Below are 22,586 nucleotides of genomic sequence, written 5' to 3'. Positions count from 1 at the left end.
TAGTTAAATCTATATCTGGATTTTCTGTTCCATTCTGTTAAACTGTCTATCTGTTAAGACTACTTTCCCATCCATCCACTCCCAACATTGATTTTTCCCCCCCTCAGGTTTTCTTGACTTTTTTCTTTCTTGTTTATTTTTCCATATGAACTTGATATTCAGGTTGACTACTAAAAAAATAAAATCAGTTGGCATTTAAGAACGTTTTTATTACTGAAAATTTCAAACATATACAAGTAAGCAGTTAGACTAGTACAATTATGTAAAAGTACTCATCAGTCAGCTTTAATAGTTAGAAACTCATGGCCAGGACTTCCCTGGTGGTGCAGTGGTTAAGAATCCGTCTGCCAATGCAGGGGACACAGGTTCGAGCCCTGGTCCAGGAAGATCCCACATGCTGTGGAGCAACTAAGCCTGTGCACCAGAACTACTGAGCCTGCGCTCTAGAGCCCACGAGCCACAACTACTGAGCCTGTGTGTTGCAACTGCTGAAGCCCATGAGCCTAGAGCCCGTGCTCTGCAACAAGAGAAGCCACCGCAGTGAGAGGCCTGCTCACCACAACGAAGTGTAGCCCCTCCTTGCTGCAACCACAGAATGCCCACGTGCAGCAATGAAGACCCAATGCAGCCAAAAAGAAAATAAATAAATAAATTTATTTAAAAAAAAAAAAAACTCATGGCCAGTTTGTTTCATTTACAGGACCTCTCTCCTCTCAGATTGTTTTGAAGCATGTCCCGGATACACCATTTTATTTGTAAATACTTTATCTTAAAATTCTTAAAGATAAGGGGTCTTTTAAAAACAAACATAAAACATTACTATATCGTTACCACACCAAAAAGACTTAACAGTAATTCCCTTTTATCCTCAAATTTCTGTGGCTATTTTTAAAGTATATATTTTTTTACGGTTAATTTGTTCCAGTTAGGATCCAAATGAGATTTACAAATTACATTTGTGTATCATGTTTAAGTCATTTTTTTTAATTGTTTTATGTTGTGGTAAATTTTTATTATGACGGTTTTAAAGACATGTTTTGTTCATTCATACCCTCACAGAGTTATGGACTCTTTTTTTAAACCATAGTTAAAATACAATTTTTCACACCTAAAAAAAATAGCAGTTATTTCTTCCTATCAAATGTGTAGAGCACAAGTTTTTCTTACTGTCTTATGAATTTTTCTTAATAGTTGGCTTGTTGAGCCACAGTCCAGAATCCACACTTTTCATTTGATTGGTTTCTCTCTCTTAATGTTAACTCTCTTATAGGTTTCTTCTTAGTTTTTTCCGTTTCTATCTTATTTAAATCTAATTTGTTTTGTCCTGTATTCTTTCCCACCATCTGAATTTCATGGATTGTGTCCCTGTGATATTGTTTAAAGTGTTCCTCTGTCCCCTGTAATCCTTGTGAACTGATTGTAGATAAGAAAGATTAGTTTGTATTTTTTAAAACTTAACCTGGAATGTTTCATAGATGATGTGTGTACTTTTATTAGGAGTCAGTGTCTTACCTCTGTCTTTTTTTTTTTTTTCCTGGATAGTAGGAGTAACTTGGCTGCCTTATCTATCCAGGATAACGTTTCATACCAGCTCTTCTCTGTTTGTTTTGGCAGCACTGACAATCACTGTCTAGCGCTAGATTCATTATTTCACTAAGGATTGCAAAAACGGCATTCTCATTCTGTCATCTCTTTTTCAATTATCAGCTGGACTATTTCTATAAAGAAAAACTTTACCTTGTCAAACTATTTGGTTACCATGAGGTACAGTTTGTGATAGAAAGGCAGCTAAACTGCCCATCATTTCAAGGCAGTTCTCAAAATAATGAGTTGGTTTTCTATTATCCCTAAAGGTTGACCAGTGAGGGTTTGTTGTTGTTGTTCTATTAGAATGAACTCCTGGGTTTTAATATTCAGTTTGCCAATTGGGATTTTCATTAGAACTACATTAAATTTATAAATATATAATTTAGAAATTAACTTAGAGGAGAATTGCTATCTTTATATTGTCTTCCTATCCATGAACAAATGATGCCTTTCTGCTTGTTTAAATCTGCTTCTCTACCTTCAGTAGTTGTTTTGTTTGTTTCTTTCTTTTTTTAATTTAATTGTTTTTATTTTTGGCTGTGTTGGGTCTTCATTGCTGTGCACGGGCTTTTTCTAGTTGCAGCAAGCAGGGGCTACTCTTCATTGTGGTGCACAGGCTTCTCATTGTTGTGGCTTCTCTTATTGTGGAGCACAGGCTCTAGGCACATGGGCTTCAGTAGTTGTGGCACGTGGGCTCTGTAGTTGTGGCGCACGGGCTTACTTGCTCCGCGGCATGTGGGATCTTCCCGGGCCAGGGCTTGAACCCGTGTTCCCTGCATTGGCAAGCAGATTCTTAACCACTGCACCACCAGGGAAGCCCCTTCAGTAGTATTTTTAAGTTTCTCTTAAAAGTTTTATGTGTTTCTTCAGTTTTTGCCTTAGGTATTTTCTTTTTTTATTGTTAATGTAGAGTGGGTTCATCTTTTCCATTGCATCTTCTATGTATATGAAGGCTATTTGCCGTCTTTATGTTAATCTTATATCCTGCTGCTTTACTCTTCAAATAACAGGGAAAATTAAGGACTTGCTTCTGAAATGCAGCCGTAGATCATATAAGGCATATCTTTCCTTCATGATAGTAGTGCCTTTTTGCACAAAACCACCTCTTTGTCTTCTTGGTACATAATGCAGCATTACCATTTTTGCGTCCTGTGAGAAAAATTTAGTTGTATTTGAAAATATGCTGAAGTCAGGAACATTTGGGACAGATATTCTTCGTGTGGGGGGTTAGACTAGGGGTGGGGTCTGTGCATTATAGGATGTTTATTAGCATCCCTGGCCTCTACCCATTAGATGCTAGTAGTATCCTCCCCTTCTCTAATTGTGACAACCAAAAATGTCTCCTACATGTTGCCAAATGCCCCTTGAAAGGCAAAATTGCTCCCAGTTGAAAACCATTGATGTAAAGAAATGGCTGAAGTATGGCCAGTCTAAACTGTGGTTTAAGATTCAGATAGATTCAGTTTGGGTGGGTCGGGGGTAATACAACCATAAAACCAGGTATATCTCTGTATATTTTATCTTTTAAGGTTTTGTTCAAGCATTGTTTGTTTTGTTTTGTTTAATTTTTAGTTTTTGGCTGTGTTGTGTCTTCGTTACTGCGCGCAGGCTTCTTATTGTGGTGGTTTCTCTTGTTGCGGAGCATGGGCTCTAGGTGTGCAGGCTTCAGTAGCTGCAGCACATGGGTTCAGTAGTTGCGGCTCTCAGGCCCTAGAGCACAGGCTCAGTAGTTGTGGCGCACAGGCTTAGTTGCTCCGCGGCATGTGGGAATCTTCCTGGACCAGGGCTCAAACGTGTGTCCCCTGCATTGGCAGGCGAATTCTTAACTACTGAGCCCCCAGGGAAGTCCCAAGCATTGTTTTTATAACTAGAATTTTTTATTTTTAAAAATCAGTAACTTGACTGGCTTTTTGAAAAAAAAATTTAATATGTGAGGGTTGTAAAGTATGAAAAGAAATAGTGATAGTAAGTTAAGCTTATTTAGCTTAATTAGACAAACTTTCATGTGATAAAAATGATATTTGAGTTTTGGGTGGCTTTTCTTTACTAGAAGGGTGTGCTTTTTCAATATGTGGGAATCTCAAGATTAAATTCAGAACAATATTACCTAATTGGTTTTTTCTGTTTTCAAGTTTGCTTTTCTGACTAGATAACACAGTGTGTAACTAGCTCTCCTAAGTATCAGCAGCAGTCATTAAATTTTTAGCAAAACCTTCAAATATTTTTTTAAAAAAGACAAATTCTGTCTCTACATTAGCAGTTACCTGTGTAGTCAGTTTTGATGATTTTGTGAACATACGAAGTTACAACATTCTTTGTGTCTTGCTGTAAGCAGTGGTTCACAACTTCTTCCCTCAAGTGGCTTGGTTAACATAGCACCATAAACCCATCACAGACAACAGTCAGTGCTGTAATAAACATGTGAGGAAAAGGTACACAGAGCATGCAGCTAGCGCTTTTGTGGGCGATTGGGAAAGACGATACAGAGGAGATGACAGTTGAGCTAAATTGTTAACTAGAGCTTTAATGGAGCAGATTACAGGCAGAAATTTGTGTGGAGTAATACAAGACAAAGAGTAATGTTTTAAAAGAGCTATTACAATTTTTTAAAAGCGCTACATGGTAGTGTGTGATGCTATGTTTGAAAAAGCAAGAGTTCGGTGGTAAGAAATTTAGAAAGATGGAGTTAAGTGTTGGGTCTGTTTTGGCTTTTTTGTTGTACTTTCGTTTTCCTTTGAATAAAATCCAGTGCCCTTCTCTAGCAATGGCATAATTCAGTGTCTCAAACAGGGTGTATATGAGAAGTATGAGGGAAATGTTGTTTCATAGTGCTGTAAGAGTCTTGTAATTACAGGGACTTGATGAAGTCTGGGGGTCATCACAGAGTATCTCTCTGAGAATGTTGCTTTCAAGCTGACACTTGATGGACAAGTAAAAGTTTTCCAACCTGGCAGTAGGGGATTGGGGTTTGAGGCTGAGGAATAGCATATATGATAGGAAAACAGCCCATAGTGGCTGAAGGGGGATGGGTGTGGTATAACATGGCATTGGAGAGGTAGGCTTTGACCCAATCATGCAGAGCCTTATGGACCATGTTCGTATATTTTATGCTAATAAGGAGCTGCTGTGTTCTAATATTACGTCGTTTTTTCCTGCAGTACCAAATATGCCCCAACAACGGCAAGACCAACATCATCAGAGTACCATGATGCACCCAGCCTCAGCAGCAGGCCCACCAATTGTGGCCACCCCACCAGCTTATTCCACACAGTATGTTGCCTATAGTCCTCAGCAGTTTCCAAATCAGCCTCTTGTTCAGCATGTGCCACATTATCAGTCTCAGGTAAGCCTGATATGACCTAATAACTCTTTTAATTGTTGTTCCATTGAAGTAACTTTTAGTATGGTAAAGGGGTTTTTCCTTTATATTTTGTGCTATGCGTTAACGGTGGGGTAGGCAGCTAAGGATTTGGGGGTCCTTTTTAACCTAATAGAAAGTTGCTGATCAGTGTAAGTGTTTCAAAGGCTAAATCCTTTCTAGCCAAATAAGGATTTAGGAGTTGTTTCTGGAAACCTGGAAACCATGGAATTAAGACATAACTAAAATCTACTTGACTATATCTGGTACTTTAATGTTTTTTTCTTTATTTTTTGTTTGAACACAGCATCCTCATGTCTATAGTCCTGTAATACAGGGTAATGCTAGAATGATGGCACCACCAACACATGCCCAGCCTGGTTTAGTATCTTCTTCAGCAACTCAATACGGGGCTCATGAGCAGACGCATGCGATGTATGGTAGGAAGCAGTTTGTTTGTCTTTTTCAATGTGTGTGACTATTCTTACTGTGTTTTTAAGCTCTGAAAAGATGCTCTGTTTAAGAATAACTCTGCCTTTTATGACATTGAGAGTCAAGAATCTAAAGAAAAGATGAATCCATTTCTCTCTCCGACCTGCTCTATAAGTCTTGGCAAATCATTTCTACTTTGAAATTTCTCTCTGTTCCATTGTCTCTCTTTAACTAAAATGTAATAATGTGTGTAAAAGCATCTTTTGTGGAGAAAGGTATCTTTCTCCTCTTCCTCATCAGTAACATCATTTGGTATACCCTTCCTAAGGCATGCAAGAAAGTTTTACCGTAATGAAAGCAAGAAAACATTCTGCTTCACTCCTTACTCTGGGGGTCACTGACATTGCATATTTTATTGCTATTTGTTACAATGCTACTATGTTTCTGCATCATGCTGTATTTCAGGTGGTTGGAATTGTGTAATATTAGATCTGCTTTTGACAGATTCATACTTTAAATGAGTATACAGTGATAAAATGAAAAGTATTCTATATAAAATTAAACGATATATCTGAGTAATAAGCTAAAATTACCATCTTAGTTTTGTGGCTGGAGAACTTTGTGTAAGTCAGCTTTGCAACTGTCTAAAGTAATAATATTGTTTTCAATGTTAGAATTTAAAATAAGATTTCCACTTATATTTTGTAATATAGAATTAATGGGTCGTCCCGTATTATGTTTTTCAAAATGCACCTTTAATTAGTACCAGTTTTATTAAGATCTAAATTTTGTTTTGAACTTTTCTGAGAACTCCTGTACTGTCATTTAGGTTTTCCCATTGGCATTTCAGTTTTTTGGAGAGGGAGAGAAATTTAAGTTTATTCATACAATTGAAAAGTGAACCACTATGAAAATGAAATTAATATTACATGTAACTACAAGGACATGTCATTTTTTAAACCTCTTTCAACTTTTTGAGTGACTAATAAGAATATAAAGGCTTTCATTTTTTTTTAACTTTAGATAACAGTTTATAACATTTTGTAGGTTTATAGGAATATAGGACTCAGGCAGCAACAATCATTCTTGTCACCGGGAACCCACTGCTAATGTTTTCTTTCTGGAGGCATGCTCCTTTACCACTGGTTCACAAATGAGAGGAATTTTACATGATTAAAGGCTTTTTTTTTTTAATAAAATACTTGTCAGATCTTAATTTTCCGCACTTAAAATTTTCTCTTGTTGACTATGCTCTTTAAATTAAAATGATGTGATTGCTCCAATTTTGAAAAACATTTCTTTCAAGAAGCCCATCTATAATTTAATTGAAAGATTGACATACTGATTTGGCTTATGATTTTGGTTGTGATCTCCTATCATTGGCTTGTCTTTAGTTGTCTTAACCAGGAATAAGTATGTGTGAAAAGGCACCACTGATTTATCACACTAACTTTTATGCAATTTGTATACATTGCAATAATTTTCCAGTTTGCTAAAGTCTTAGGTGACACAGTTTATTATGATTGTTTATTGTACATATTATACATTTCTGAATACATCTTGACGTAACAAATGGAAAAAACATTTCTTTCTTCCCATTTTCTGGGATACTCCCCTTGGAATAAGATCTGAAACTTGAGCTAAAATTTCCATTGCTTTTTTGTGTGCCCACACCTTTGAGACATTGTAGTAATACTGTGATGTCAAGCAGAATCTTTCTCCTCAGTGTATATTCACTCACTACCAACATCTGACTTTGTCTGCTGATTGGATGTTTATTGGTTTGAAACAGCCAGTACAGTAAATACTGTATTTGAGGCACTAATGGTTTTTATAACTACCTTCCCAGAATATTTCCATTTGAAAAGCAGTTGATCTTGGACCCTGAAGTCCATTCAAGTGTGGGTAAATAGTAAATATTGCAAAGAAACAAAATACTAGACCTAATGTCCAGTGAAATCTGGAATGAATTAGTCATCAAAGCTAGTTCTTTGATACCAGGAGAAAGTTGCTCAACCAAATCTGAATTACTCTCCTGCAGTTTACACAGATTGCATTATATTTCATTGATGTGTGTTGATGAGGGCAGCTAGGGGCAAAGCTGTAGATTTGGTATGATTGTTGCTGGTTCTGTTTTGGATACTTCATACCCTAAAGAGAACACTGGGAAATGAATTGGTTTGTTCTTTACCACAATAAGCCATAATTTAATCTGCTTTAGCAAGTTCATTAATTCTTCAATAATTCATTTCAGTTATTTTAGATCTTCCAAATACAATTATGCTGAATATAGACAAATTTTAAATACGTTATTTTAAACTGTAAGACAAAACTTGCATAGAAATGCTAATTTTATTTTCATTTCCCTTGAACAGTTTATATTTTATATTCCAAAAGGAACCAAATAGTTTGAGTATGAATTATATTTATTCTTAAGCTACATTCTATCTAGATTTTTTTAAACTTTTAATGCAAACAAAAGAATATGCACCCAGATGTTAATGACAATTATATGTCACCTTTTTGTCATTCATTAATTGTTATGGTCATAGCAAAAACCTTTGCGAATAGAAATGACTACAAGATGAAAGGCTGGTTATTGTTTTTTAATTTTTTGATGTATTTAATATAAATATGCTAACAGATCACTGAACATTTAAATTATTAGGAGATACATTCTAAGAATTGTTGACCTTGTACTCTTTCTAGATATCTTAGGAAGGACTTTGATCACAAACTTCATCTCTTTGACCTTAACTTTAACTTCACTTTCATCATTGCCTCTGCCCTCTTCCTCCTAATAAGTTACTCTTTGTTTCCTTAACATCTGGTCTTATAATTCATCTCATTTTGTTTCATTCATCTAACTTTGTTTTCCCTTTTAGAAACAGTAATAATGAAGTTTTCTCTATTCAGAAAGAGTTAAATCCAGAATCCTTTTTTTGCTTTATTTTCGGTAGTTTAATGCGGATAAATTCGAAAATACAGTAGGCAAAAAGATTTAAAATGCACCTATTAATCTTCTCCCTTACAATCACCAGTTAACATTTTGGTGCATATCCTTACAAGTGTACTCACACACACACACACGCACACACCTTTATGTAGACAGTTTAATAAGAAATGATATTGTACCCTTGTTTAATATTATTGTTTCTGAATTTTTGGATCCATTACCAGATGCCTAGTAAACATCTTACAGAATAAGGTGTAAGGTGACATTTCTATTAATGATTTGCAAAATTGGATTAGTCTTTTAAATTAAACTTGGTAAATATTATTTTGTTTTGGTACATTATTTATATCAAGGTGTTCAGTGGAATGCAATGTTGGTCTTTTTATTAGATAATAACTTTATTCCTTTCATTTAACTAAGTGAGCATGTGGTACTTGACAACCCAATACAGAAGAAAAGTGTCTTTTGCTTCAGCCCTATCTTATTTAATTTTGTAGTGATGTTTAAAGTGCTTGTCATCTCTTGTAAAATAAGAAAAATGAGTTATGCATGAATACAAAAAGAAATTACTAAATATGTCAACCTTTCCAGAAAATTAGGAAAATGCACACCTTAAAAGGCTAATTAACCTTTCTATTTCCCAAATTCAGCATGTCCCAAATTACCATACAACAAGGAGACAAGCCCTTCTTTCTACTTTGCCAGTGAGTTGGGTTTTTTATACTAATTTTAATTGAACAGTAAAACACTTTTTAAAGAATACATGTTAAGGGAGTAGACTTGTTGAGCAATCTTTTCCTTGTGCCAGACAAAATCATTTAAAATATATATATATATATATGAAAATAATTCAGAGTTTTTAAAAAGGAAATATAACCCAGCTTAAGAAAGCTGGAGTTAATTTAAAAATTGAGTTGTTTCAGAAATTAATTTTTGCATACCAAGCAAACATGTGACTGTTTTGGAAATGCCTAATACTCTCCTTGTTCAGAGAAACTTTCCCTGAACAGACGTTTTTAAAACAAAGCGCAAAGCAAGCCACAAGCTTAAAACATTAGGGTTTTTTTTAGTATCCTGGTAAGAAAACATTTATCCTTACAAGGATTTTTAATTGAATAGGGTTGAAATACTAGGGGAGGAACGTTTCTGTATTTTCAGTCTTTGCATGACTACAGGTTTATGATATTCAGGTAGCAGACACCTCATGGATGTCTTGAGTTTAAGCAGGAAAGCATGACCTAGCAGCTACTAGAGATTGTCTTTGGCAACACCAGCCCCCTCTCACCACCAGCGGAAGGGTAAATGATTGCTCCTAAATGGAGAAAGTCTGAGCAGGGATTGCTTTTGGAAATGAACTTGTAAGGTTTGTTTTCTCTATTTGTAGGGAAATTTTAAAATAAGGCTTATTCATGGGCTTTTGGTATTTGGATGGGAAAGTCACTAACTTGCAGGAATCCTTTAGAAATGTATGACAGTATAATATATGTCGCTTTATGTGAAATACTATATTCTAGGGGATATTAAGGATTAAAATTTTGTTAGAGACTAAATTTTAAATTATTGTAGAATGACTGAATGTCTGAATATACTAGATGCCAAATTTTAAAAAGCATTTAGAAAACATTTTGACTTAAATTTTCATTAATTGTGCCTTGACTTGGTATCCAAAAATAAGTGCGTACATACTATTTATTTGGTGCTAGGAAATGTTAACAAATTTAATCCTTTAATAGATGCTCTTTAAAAAGGAGTCTTGCTGTATATATAACTGTTAAAGGGAAACTATGTATGTGGTATAGTATATAAAAGACTGTCAGTAATTCTATTATGTACTCAGTTTGAGGTCTCAAATGTAGTTATCCTCACCATCTTACTGTCTCTGTTAGTAGTTTTGGAGTCAGTTTCCTGGTAAGTAGCTAAAAGGTCCTTAATCATCACACCTAAGCATTAACTGCCTTAGCACAACTTTCCCTAAAAGAGAATATCAGTACTTTTAAAAGAAACTAACAGTGGGGCTGCTATTTGTAATTTAATTTGCTGTTTCATACCCCACCCCCACCCCCTTCTAAGCATTTTGTCCTGGTTTGTTTGGTCTAGTTGCCTTTTATTCCCCTTTTAAAGAGTTTTCAATGTTCCTTTACTTCCTTTTTTCTGAATTTAACATCAGATTTAAAAGTTGGAAGATTTTGTTTTGTTTCATTTTTAAAGTTTTGCTGTGCTGGTGTTCTCTCATGTCTTGTGCATCCAAGGTCAAAAATGACAAAACCTAGTTATTAAATTAGGTTTAATTTAATAACTTCTATATTAAATTAAATGCACATCTCTATGGACATTGGCTTCAGTAAGATCATGGCTTAGGAAATGATTTTTGGATTGTGGTTAGTGTTTGGAGGATTTGACAAATCACATAATTAGAGTTTTAAACATTTATATCGAGGAACACAGTGAGCGGGAAACTTCTGGACTGGGTCTGGCCCCAAAAATAGTTATTTCTTTGATTAGCTTGAAGTAATCCAGATTTCATGAAGGCAACTTAGGTTTTATAAATAGAAGTTTAACTGATGGATAGCTAAATCAGAATTTTGAAGAAAAATCACTTTATTTTTAACCTCTCTGGAATCTTTTAGCTAATGAGCATGTATAATAAAAACAGTTAAATGATAGGCTTAGGTCAGGAAAGCCCAGAATTTACTGCCTTTCACTCTCCACTTCTCCCTTTCCCTAATTCTCTTAGATTTTTCCCCTCATTTACTCTATCTTGGTTCCTTTCTCTTATCTCTCTCTCCCCCCTCCCCTCTTCCAGCCTTCCCCCCTGCCCCGCAGCCTTTTAATTTCCCTCTTATCCTACTTGTCTTTGTCTCCTTCTTAACTGGCCTTTCAAGGAACCAAAGTATATTTTTGTTGTTTTTACTATTAAAGTGTATAAGTTCCACATTTTCCCCAATTAGCTACTCAGTTTTCATATTTGAAGGGGGAAAAGAATTCCTGGGTAAGGTACTTGCTTTAGCAAACATCTTTAAGCAAGATGATGAACAAAGGAAGATATTTCTAATCAAACATCCTCACATTTTATTTGTAGCCTATGATGTATGTTTACATCTGCTTAATTTTTCTTATAATGCATTGCAGTTTATTGGTGTTTAGATAGGGAAAGGGTGTTTTTTTTAAACAAAAGCCCATGTAGATGCATTCAGCTTGGATTACTTGAAGTATTTATGCTATGAATGCAAATGACATATAGATTAGAATACTCTATCTTATAACCTTTCAGTATTGGTAAACTATCACAGAGATGCCTTTTTTAAATACATAGTAAAAAATACTTCCATCTTTAATTCTCTCCAAGTAATTTCAAGATTTTAACATTTTTCTAATTGATGAATAAATTATGGAACTTCATGGGTGTAATTCTCTTTGTGATGGCCATGCTTTTTTATGTATGAATATTAATAAAATAGCACCCATCTAGAGTTGATTATTGTTACTTTTTATTTCCTTAATACTTTGCTTAAAAGGTAATTAAAAATGAAATTTAAAACTTTTGGTACAAAAGTTTCTTGAATAAATAAGGTTAAATAAATAGAAACTCTGAGATTCTGTACTCTATGAAACCTCATAAATAGAATTTGGATTCGGGAATTGCTTTCCCCCAGACAGATTAGAATTGTTACAAATGAAACATTTAAGAATTTATAGTAGGGAGGATTTTAATGCAAGTGGTTTGAAAATAAGGGAGCATGAATGACTCTAGATATCACTATTCAATAAAACTTTCTGTGCTGAAGGAAATGTGCTACAAATAATGATGTCCAGTCAGTAGCCACTAGCTACATGTAGCTGTTCTAATTATTTAAAAATAAATTTGAAAAATAAGTGTAAGATTTTTACAAGAACAAGGGTTCAAGATTTATCTCAAGTCTTTTAGACTAAGTCAGTGCCCAGACAGTTTTGGGGGTCAGAAGCTTAACTTAATGAATATGATGGTGAAGAATGGCCTTTTAAAAAACCAATGAATTAGAAAAACGACAATGACTACTTTCGTAGATTCATGGGACTGTGAAACTCAAGAAAGCTGTTAGCACATTATTTTTCCCATGTCCCAGAAAACTGTCACTGACTTCTTGAAAAACACCCAAAGAATACGTTGCCAGTTTTCCTTGTTAATATGTTCCAGTGTATGTTAACTGTTATAGCTAGGGGATTTTCCCAGTGTATAAAGAAAAATGCTTTGTTTAATCTAATCTGGGAGTTAACTTAGTATAGATGCCCACTGTGGTGTTGGCAGTGGATGCACAGGTGATCCTAGCACTGCTCTTTGCCTCACCCTTCTCTCTTTAAAGGATACATATACAGTTGAGGAGATAACCAGTTGGGCTGGAATGTTGGTCCTTGGCCCTACAATGTCAAGCATTATAGAATTGTTTCATGTGCCTAACCCTCTGCATAACATTTACATTGGATTCATCCAGAGTCATCTATGCTGGCAACTCTCAGCAGCCAGCCTATTAGACTGCTGTTGTTAGGGTACCTGATCCCAAAGCAGTGCTTGCTTCTCCCCATCAGCCCCCTATATGTAACACCATATGAAGAATGTGAAGAACTATTCTGGAATTGACACATTGACTTCCAAGAGGAGATACATCTTGAGAACATTGTCCTCAGCTCATTGCCACATCATGGTTAGATTTGTATCAGTGTGCTATCAGTAGTCACTGGAAGCAATGAACCCATCTTGTGCTTTTGATTCTCAAGTTGCTGTTTGGGGATGACATGAACAAATGAATTTATACCTCATCTCCCTGTTTTGTGCCAAGGTATGGTCTGTGCTGAGATTCACAAAGAATTGGCTTTGGGTTCTTAGCTTTAATGAACACACTTTTACTTAAACTAGCTCATCGTATTTCCTTTGAGGTTACTCTAGCTAGTAAAATTCTTTTTAAAGGCTAGGATGCTTTGAAGGGAATTCGTTTTTCTACATAGTTTAGGTAATCCCATTTACTAGATTTTATAAAGCAAAGGTGACAGATCTTGAGCAGGGAGGCCTAGAGAATGAACTGAGTGGCAGAGTGGCTTCTGTGATCAGCTGAGAGAGATTGTGGTCATTTGGCCCTGAAGATAGAGCCCTGACCTTGCCACACACCTTATCCAGCCCCTTACTACAGCCCTGATATAGTCTGTGCCCACGGGACACTGCATCAGGTCCAGGACAGTAGCATGGTGAGGCTAGCCAGATGATGGCCTTGAGCTAAATGTGTGTGTGTGAGAGACAGAGAGACAGGTCGCAGACGGGGGATTGTTTGAATTGTTTCTGTCTATGCTTTTAAGTTGCCTTTTCAGGAAACCTAGTGACTGTTTTAGAAGTAAATTTAATTAGATTTTGATACAATGTGTACAGCTATGTTATATGAATAAAATGCTAGCCTGACTGTTAAGCAGTAACTTCCCATTTATTTTTTTAAGAAGTGGGTGGTTTAAATGGAGTCAAATACAGAGATTGGTTAGCCATTGAGCATCAAGAAGACTGTGGATGAGCTGAAAGTTGATGAGGCATAGAGGAGCGATTAAGAGCATGAGACCTGTCAATTATACACATTTCTTTTCCTTTCACTTTAGTTTCCACTGGCTCCCTTGCTCAGCAGTATGCGCACCCTAATGCTACCTTGCACCCTCATACTCCACATCCTCAGCCTTCAGCCACCCCCACTGGACAGCAGCAAAGCCAACATGGTGGAAGCCATCCTGCACCCAGTCCTGTTCAGGTAAGGAGGAACTGAGAGGCCTTCACCAGAACTGCTTCATCGTTCTATTTATTGAGTGTTTTCTTCAGTGCCAGGCAAGATGCTAGGTACCACGTGATCAAAACACCGAGCAGCCCTGCCTCATGGAGCCAGTGTACAGCTCTGCAGGCTGTGCCCCCAGGTTTAAATCACCTTAAGGTACATATTGAGAATAAGGTGATGGGGTAAGTTCTGGAAACTTAACCAATATTGAAAAATCTAACATAAAGCAAGAAATTGGCTTGGAACTTTTTAAAAATCTCATTTCTAATGTTTACATGATGAGGGTGTTTGGTTTTTTTCCTATTAGCTTCTTTAATCATGTTTGTTAAGGAGGCACTTAAGGAGCTCTTTGACATCTGTCAGGCCCCTGGAGCAGTAGTCCTGTTTTACCACTGCTGGTTGAGGGCTTGTAGGCTGAGAATCAGGCTTGCAGCCCAGACAGGAATGTTTGTGAACAGGAGGCACCCCCACCCCAGCCCTGCTCCTACTCCCTGTGTATTCTCTGGTACCTGCCATTGCCCCTCATCTTAGATAGGCCCAGAGGGAGCCTGTTGTCATATGCAAAACTCAGCTTTGTGTGTGACCCTTAAACTGCTCTTCCTTAAAGAAAATTTTCTCAATTCTTTCCTGTTACTTTGCAGCACCATCAGCATCAGGCCGCCCAGGCTCTCCACCTGGCCAGTCCGCAGCAGCAGTCAGCCATTTACCATGCAGGGCTTGCACCAACCCCACCTTCCATGACACCTGCCTCCAATACACAGTCGCCACAGAATAGTTTTCCAACAGCACAACAGACCGTCTTTACGATTCATCCTTCTCATGTTCAGCCGGCTTATACCAATCCACCCCACATGGCCCATGTACCTCAGGTAAACCCGCTTTAGCCAACTTTCTGTGAAGACCAAGTAGGAAATGAAGGTTGTCAGATAAGCAGCAAAGAGCCAGCTGCTCTTCGAGCCAGGAACCCCTGTGTGTGATGCCATTTGCTTGTCTCCTTTTTTCCACTCAAATACATGTGATCTGGCCCTAAATGAATGTTTGTGTGGTTTTGTAATGGGATCAGTGCAGTTGCTGATTGGTCAGTCTTTTAACGTTTCCCAACTGAGACCTTAAAAATATCTTTGACTCTGGAATGCAACCTAATTCTTTCCTTGCTGTATCTGCTTTGCTATGTTTATATAGCTTCATTGCTATATATACGTATACATACATATATTCCCCCCCAACACAGACACACACACAGACACACACACATACACACGAGTCTAGCAAGGAGGATGGGATTTCACAAATTCTCAACTCTGAGGTGACTACACTGGGCCTGACCACTTGAATGTTAGTCACATGAGTTCCTAAGAAATATCTGTACTTGTTTTCCCTGGCTGTTCCTACATCCGCTTTGACCATATGTTGTACTTCTTGAAAGGGCTTGGCCTTGTACATTCGTGCAGTGTAACTTGAAGCTGGAAGCACCCAGGTGTTCCCATTTTTCTTAAAGAGCAGCCCTGGAAGCCCTTTGGAGCTCACCTCTAGCAAAAGCTTCTAAGGGTTGAAAGGTGTGGTTGCTTTCTGCATCAGCTACTGACAAAAGTCCAATGCAATCCAGGGCCAATTTGGATTGTCTTAATGAGAAGGAGCTGCACCGAAGTTGGGCTCCAACACTGTCCTTTTAGGCCCTCCCTAGAGCTGTTAAGGGTGAATTGGCTGTATTTGTTGTCTCTTTTTGCTGCTTTCATAACAGAACTCTTCTGGGTCTGTTAGCCTGCTTCACTGAACTCTGTTTCATGTCAAGCAGTGCACCACTGAGGCTCTGGCGTGGTGGGGCTGGAGATGGTGCTCAGTTGGAGCTAACTCTCAGAGGCGACCTTGTAACTAGCGTTCCACAGCTCTGGGAAGTTCGGGCATTCTCCCCAGCAAACGTGTAGGTTCTGTAGTGTGGCGCACTGCAGTGGATGATTTGCTTTTGATGGTGGGGAGGGGAGTCGGTTTGGTCAGGTGTGGGGCAGCATGGTTTGGCTGAACCAGGAGCTTCATGAGACCAGGGGGCCTGTAGATGTCTAGTAGAGGCTGGTGGCTAAGTAGGTATGTGAATTTACATGTAAGTTGGGGTTCTTAAAACCTCATTTTTGTGCTTTTGTGCTGAAAGAGCAACAAGGTTAATATTTGCAGGGAAGCCCAGATATGCCCTGGGTCCCTTTGAATATGTAAGAATCAAAACAGCATTTCATTCAAGGCTTATCCTGGTCTAGAACAGTGCACAGCATGGGAGGCAGGAAACGAGAGCTCTTCCTGGCTCTGCCAATTCCCTGCAGAGCTGCGATCCAGCTATTTGGGCTGACTAAAACCTTTCCAACTTGACAGTGAGACCAGGTTGAACTCATTATCACCTGGTACAGAGAGACACTGGCCTGGACCAGATAATTTTAGATTACCCCTTCCCACCTCACTGGAGCCATTCAACTGCAACTCCTGCTGCTGCTGCTCTATCAGCGGATCTTTCAGCAGAGCAAAGGGGCCTGAGAGGCTTTTCTTACTGCCTTGACTCATTGTTCACTGAGGTGTGCTGGTGAGCAGGCAAGAAGCAGAGGGGGAAAGGCAAAGAGAACCTAGAACAAAGTTAACAGTCCCTGCTTATAATGTAATAATCTGCTTTCTTACTTGAAAGAGATGTTATCTGTAAAACTAATTCAGGCCCCACATGGAAGCCAGAGTCTAAAGCATCATTGCAGGTAGCCTCCTATTAATTTGAGAAAGCTGCGCTTGGATCAGGGATCTTTGTGAAGACCTTGCCCCATACATAGAATCCAGTCCTCAGAAATGTTGAAGGCTAGGACACTGCAGCCCTGACTTTTACCCAGGCTCGCTGGGTGCCTGCTCCCTCAGCCTTGCAGGATCTGCCAGAGGGTGAAGCACGTCTATAGGTCAACTGATGGATCCACTAGGGAATGTCCCCAGAGGAAAGAAAGGGCCCTGAGGGCCCACTGTTGCCCTTTCCTGAGAGCCCCAACCCAGTGAAAGGGACACAGTTGACATGTTGTTTAAGCTGGAGATGTTGCCTGTATGCGTAAAAGAGCTCTCTGTTTCAGGCTCATGTACAGTCAGGAATGGTTCCTTCTCATCCAACTGCCCATGCGCCAATGATGCTAATGACGACACAGCCACCCGGCGGTCCCCAGGCCGCCCTCGCTCAAAGTGCACTACAGCCCATTCCAGTCTCGACAACAGCGCATTTCCCCTATATGACGCACCCTTCAGGTGAGGCGTGTGTGTGCAGGGGCCGCCGGGCACCCCAAAGCATTCTGCTCGCACAGGTCGAATGGCAGGCCGGGCCAGCGCTTCAAGCCCCGCATCTGAGAACTAGCAAGACCCGTCAGAGTGTACACAGTAGGGACTGTGATGATCAGTTCAGTGTCAGGGCCTGAGGCTTCCGGGAGCCTAGTGTGTGTGTGTTCTGATGGTATACAGGATTTGGCTTGATGAGAAGCAGCAGCAGCATTCTGTGTAGCTGATGCATGCTTAGGACTCAGTTGGCCTTCCTTGTTATGATAGGTTGGACAGGGCAGTGTTTTCCTTCCTGAGTCCCAACAGTCTGACATGTGGGGGGTTACTACCATGGCAGAGTTTGATTGTAGCTCTGGAGACTACCACTGATGAGATAAGTGCTGTGTATGGATTGGTTTCGAGTATAGTATTAGCTCCAGTCTATGCCCTGACAGGTAGAGAGTGCCCCGTGATTGTGCTCTAATACTTGATGGTGGCCATGGCGATATTTCACAGTCTAACCTGTTATTCTGAAAGCAATATTGGTGCTTGGCTATTATTTGGGGAGGGGATATGTTAAGGCCTTTTTTGTACCCCATGAGCAACAACTCTTCTGGGAGTTTTATCTGAAATGGTTTTATGTCTGACTGGTTTGTTTCTACCCACCCACCTACCTTCTCCCCCTTTTGGTACAGATGCGGGGGGGTGGGAAGGGTAAAGAGTGAATTAAATTTTGAGTCTTGTTCAGGTAGCACAAGGATAGCTTTACAGACATGTGCTGCAGAGACACTAGGCTAATGTGCGGTGTTGCCAGTTTTCTGTTTAAATATTCACTTTTCTTTTTTACAGTACAAGCCCACCACCAACAGCAGTTGTAAGGCTGCCCTGGAGGAACCGAAAGGCCAAATTCCCTCCTCCCTTCTACTGCTTCTACCAACTGGAAGCACAGAAAACTAGAATTTCATTTATTTTGTTTTTAAAAAATATATGTTGATTTCTTGTAACATCCAATAGGAATGCTAACAGTTCACTTGCAGTGGAAGATATTTGGACCGAGTAGAGGCATTTAGGAACTTGTGGGCTGTTCCATAATTCCATACGCTGTTTCCAAGTCCCGCAAGTACCCCAGCTCTGCTTGCTGAAACTGGAAGTTATTTATTTTTTAATGACCCTTGAAAGTCATGAACACATCAGCTAGCAAAAGAAGTAACAAGAGTGATTCTTGCTGCTATTACTGCTTTAAAAAAAAAAAAAATCAAGACTTGGAACGCCCTTTTACTAAACTTGACAAAGGTTCAGTAAATTCTTACCGTCAAACTGACGGATTATTATTTATAAATCAAGTTTGATGAAGTAATCACTGTCTACAGTGGTTCAAGTTTTAAGTTAAGGGAAAAACTTTTACTTTGTAGATAATATAAAATAAAAACTTTAAAAAAATCAAAAAATAAAAAAAGTTTTAAAAACTGATATCAAGTTAATGTGTGTTTGTATGAGCTATTTCCATTGTAGGATACTGAATATCAGGGCAGGAGGGCTGACTCTGCTGTCTTAATACCTCGAAGGTTAGCTGTCAAATGACTTTTCTTCTTCACCTTTAGTTCTGGTTCAAGGTATCTCTAGAAAAAGACAAGACTGAGAGATGTTCTCTTTGGTGGCTAGAGGTCTGCTTCAGAAGGAGGAAGGCTGGCCAGAGTTGGGCAGTGCCGAAAGTCCACATCCTCACCCTGACGCTGATTCTGTAAGCTTCCTTTTTAATATCTCCTGAACCCAAATGAGTTAGTCAGAAGTTGTCCTGATTCAGGCATCTGTCTGTTTTACCAGTAGGGGGCAGGAGACACACACACACCTGTAATAAAGAAATCCAGAGGGCTGAAAAGGTGCAGCGATGTACAAAATAGCATACTCCTGTAGACCCCTAAGCATTCGTTAATGTCTTCAGTTTGTGGGAGCAGGACAAACAGGAAAAGCAAGTATTTTGCAGAGACTACAGTCATAATAGATAGATAGAGCCTTTAAATACTGTGGTACCAAATCAAGATTCTGAAAACTTTGTTTTAATTCACATGTAGCAATTTGTACATTTTAGCAAAATTTGCATTCTTCAAGAATAAGTTACTTATACAGTACATAAACAATACATACAGATTTGCCAAATACCTTCTGCCTATAATGATACCAGATGAATCCATTTTCTGTGTTGTCATTACAACGTGCTGCTTATTCCGCTAAACACTGGATGTCAGATGTGTCCTTGTTAAGAGTCAGTGGATAATAAACTATCAAGTTCCTCTAGCCTGTGGGAGATGTTAGCGTTCACATGACATTTGTGATAACAGACTTAGCCCTGAATAATAGCATAAAGGAATCTAAGGCAACCCTTAGGGAAGGGTTCAAGGCCTTGATTTTAAGTTAAGAAACTGTTATGTAAAAATAGTGTTCTCTGGTTTAAGATTTTAATGATTGCTATTCCTTTCTCCTACACGGTCCAGAAATGATCAAAGGCAGAAGATTTATACCAGATAAAGCCATATGGATTGCTGGTCTAAAATTCAAGGCAGGTTAGTTGACTTAATTCTTTGGTGCTGGTGACTGTTAGTTTGTAAAAGTTCATTGAAGTCAGGCGAAGGAGGTGATGATGCTGGGAGCAGTTAAGCTATCCTTGTTGTCTGTAATTAGAGATAACTGGAGGGCTTGTGATGCTTACTGTCCAACTGGCACTCAAGAGTCTGGCTCTCAGTAGAGGCTGCTGGCTTGGCCTCTTGCCGCCAGCAGTGGTCACATTGAGGCTGGAAAGAGGGTGGTGGAATGTGCTATGACTGCGGTGGGCTGGCTGCAGCCGTCAGGGTTGCTGCCTCACTGCCTGTGACAGCATCAAGCCCAGGGACCCACTGCCCCCGTTCCTCCAGCTCAACCTGCTCTAGCAGAAAGAAAAGGCATTGACTTAGTGTCGCTTCTTCCCAGGCCATGAGGGGCCTTTTTGTCGGAATGTATTTGAGCTGTCCTGGTAACTCAGACACATTTAGTAAATAAATGTTTTTCTTGAACATTTTACACTGATGCAGTCTGGAAGTGGATGACTGTGTCACAGATTCTGAGCTTGTACTTTGTAGCCAGTCGGTCAGAGCTGCTGACTTGCTGTGCTTGGCTTGCCTCTTGGCACTACCTGAGAATTGTATGTTGAGCGGCTGTTAAGAAGTGAGTGCCCCTGGCTTGTGGATATCATATCCCAGATGTCTGTTTACCCTTCTGGTTGGAGGGGGGGAACTTACTTGTCTGGTTCATTGTCTGCTTGGCCCCTTTCCTGTGCAGACAGGGGAAAATCTGTACCAGTGACTTGTCAGCATTTACTTTCTATGATGAGCTTTCTCTTGTAAAAGAGAAATCCAAAACAGTGCTTACTCCTGGTCTACACTTTGCTTAGCATTCATTAATCAGACCTGCTTGATGTGTAGAAAATGTGGCCCTTAGAAATAGACAACTCTAGATCAGGGTTGGTTATGCTTTACCGTCTGTGAAAACACCCAGGACTGTTGGTTTTATCTGTATATATAAGGTGGGGGGAGGGGCACGCCACACAGCTTGCAGGATCTCAGTTCCCTGACCAGGGGTGGAACCCACGCCCCCTACAGGGGAAGCACAGAGCCCTACCACTGGACCACCAGGGAAGTCCCAGGAGTGTTGGTTTTAAAAGTGGAAGAGAGGTGGCTCCTGACCTCCCTGCTTCTCCCAAAGTCTGACCTCTGACCTCTTGGAGTGGAGAACGGCTGGAGGGAACAGACACACGCCTCACCCCAGATAAGGCAGGCAAGTAGTTAGTTTAGGCCAAGGTTTAATTTTAGCTTTTGACTGATGATGTATGTATAAATGTTAAGCTGTGCTGAACTCCCAGTTTCCTAGAAGCCACTTCAAGGAGCCCAGTGGCTATACTGAACGGCTCTGCTCGCACCCACAAGCAGCTGACTCCACTCGGTCACTGCCTCCCTTGTTTCTGAGCCTCTGCATGAAAGTTCTGGGAGGAGCCAGCCCCCATGAATTGTATCACTTGTGAAAGGCAAGTATAGATGGAGATTTGACTGCAGGACCTCCCTGCATGGTAGAGGTTATGTGTGCCTATGTATACATGCACACATGCTTCATCAGATGAAGCAGTGGTTACTGCTGGAACAGAACACTGATTGTGGGCTATTAAAGGAGTTTCTCATTAGCTGTGGCACCAGATTCCTAGCTTCCATTTTGGCTCAAGAATGAGCCTAAAACCTTGTGGGATAATTTAATAAGCCTTTAGACACTTGGAGGCTCTGAGCCAGCCCTGTTGGTGAAGGATTTACTAGAAAGGGCCCAGCAGCCCTTTATTCCTTTTTCCTTGCCCCTCCCTTACCCCTCAGTTTAACTCTCACCATAAAGCTGCTGTAAACCAGAATCCAGTTTTTTATTCATAAGGCACCAGGGTGGAATTGTTCCTTGCCACCCTCCTATTTCAGTAATTGCCTGAATTTCCCTGAAAGGGTGACACACTTCACTTCTCTACATTTAGGAAGGACAGTGGCTCCTCAGCAACAGGTGACTGTCCTGAGGATGCAATAGACAAGGAAGCCAGGCATGCTGGCTCGAACCAGGAACTGGTCAAGTAGGATTTGCATAGCTGTCTCTGACTACAAAAATCGCATGGGTATTAGTTCAAACAGTGCAATGAAATAAGCAGTGGTTTAATTTTGAAACCTGAATCCTTTGAAAAATTAATCTGAGGTAAAAATGTTTAAAATCATTTTTGACCTTTAGCTTGTCCATCTGCCAGAACTTTGTCCTAAAGTTGAGAGTCGAAGCAGGATAGGTGTGGTCACCTGTGGCTTGGGTACAGCAGACCCGCCACGTGGACTGAAGCTATAACGGGAAAAAAACCACAGGAGAATCCAGGGCTTGTTAGTGTTTTGGGCTTCCTGATGGGCCCCCCTCCCCCCTCCCCAAGTAGAAAGTCTGCCAGCTGGGACAGTGTCAGTGAAAAAGAGAACAAGTTTCCACTGCCAACTCCAGCCCTCACCCCACTGCCCCCTCTAAGAGTGATGGGGCCTGGTCCTAGGGACCCAGGGCAGGAGCTGGCGACATCCACGAACAAGAACTACATCTGTAAACAATAAGGAGAAAGCCAGGTGAGAATGGAACTTCTAGGAGGCCCTTTAACAGGCCTAATTGAAGGGTCACATCCAAACTG

At 39.6% G+C, this 22,586-nt stretch overlaps 1 protein-coding gene across 17 annotated transcripts in view; it reads left to right on the top strand.

Moving 5' to 3' along the window:
- The window catches only part of ATXN2 (ataxin 2), a 126,204-nt gene that overhangs the window by 98,665 nt on the left and 4,953 nt on the right, over positions 1-22,586 (top strand). For 6 of the 17 annotated variants that reach the window (XR_014297510.1, XR_014297511.1, XR_014297512.1 and 3 more), the window contains exons 19-25: positions 4,746-4,930; positions 5,253-5,385; positions 8,984-9,037; positions 13,947-14,092; positions 14,755-14,982; positions 18,976-19,115; positions 19,867-19,935. Coding sequence is in view for 9 of the 17 variants with exons in the window: in XM_082667375.1 (XP_082523501.1) it covers positions 4,746-4,930; positions 5,253-5,385; positions 8,984-9,037; positions 13,947-14,092; positions 14,755-14,982; positions 18,976-19,115; positions 19,867-19,900 (920 nt within the window). In the remaining 8 variants the exon portion in view is untranslated. The other 11 variants (XR_014297515.1, XR_014297516.1, XM_082667381.1 and 8 more) reach the window with 8 other exon arrangements.

The sequence above is a fragment of the Grampus griseus genome (assembly GCF_964374135.1).
Source record: "Grampus griseus genome assembly, chromosome: 12".
Taxonomy (NCBI): Eukaryota; Metazoa; Chordata; class Mammalia; order Artiodactyla; family Delphinidae; genus Grampus; species Grampus griseus.
Note: the sequence above shows the minus strand (reverse complement) of the source record. Positions and strands in the feature narration are given on the sequence as shown.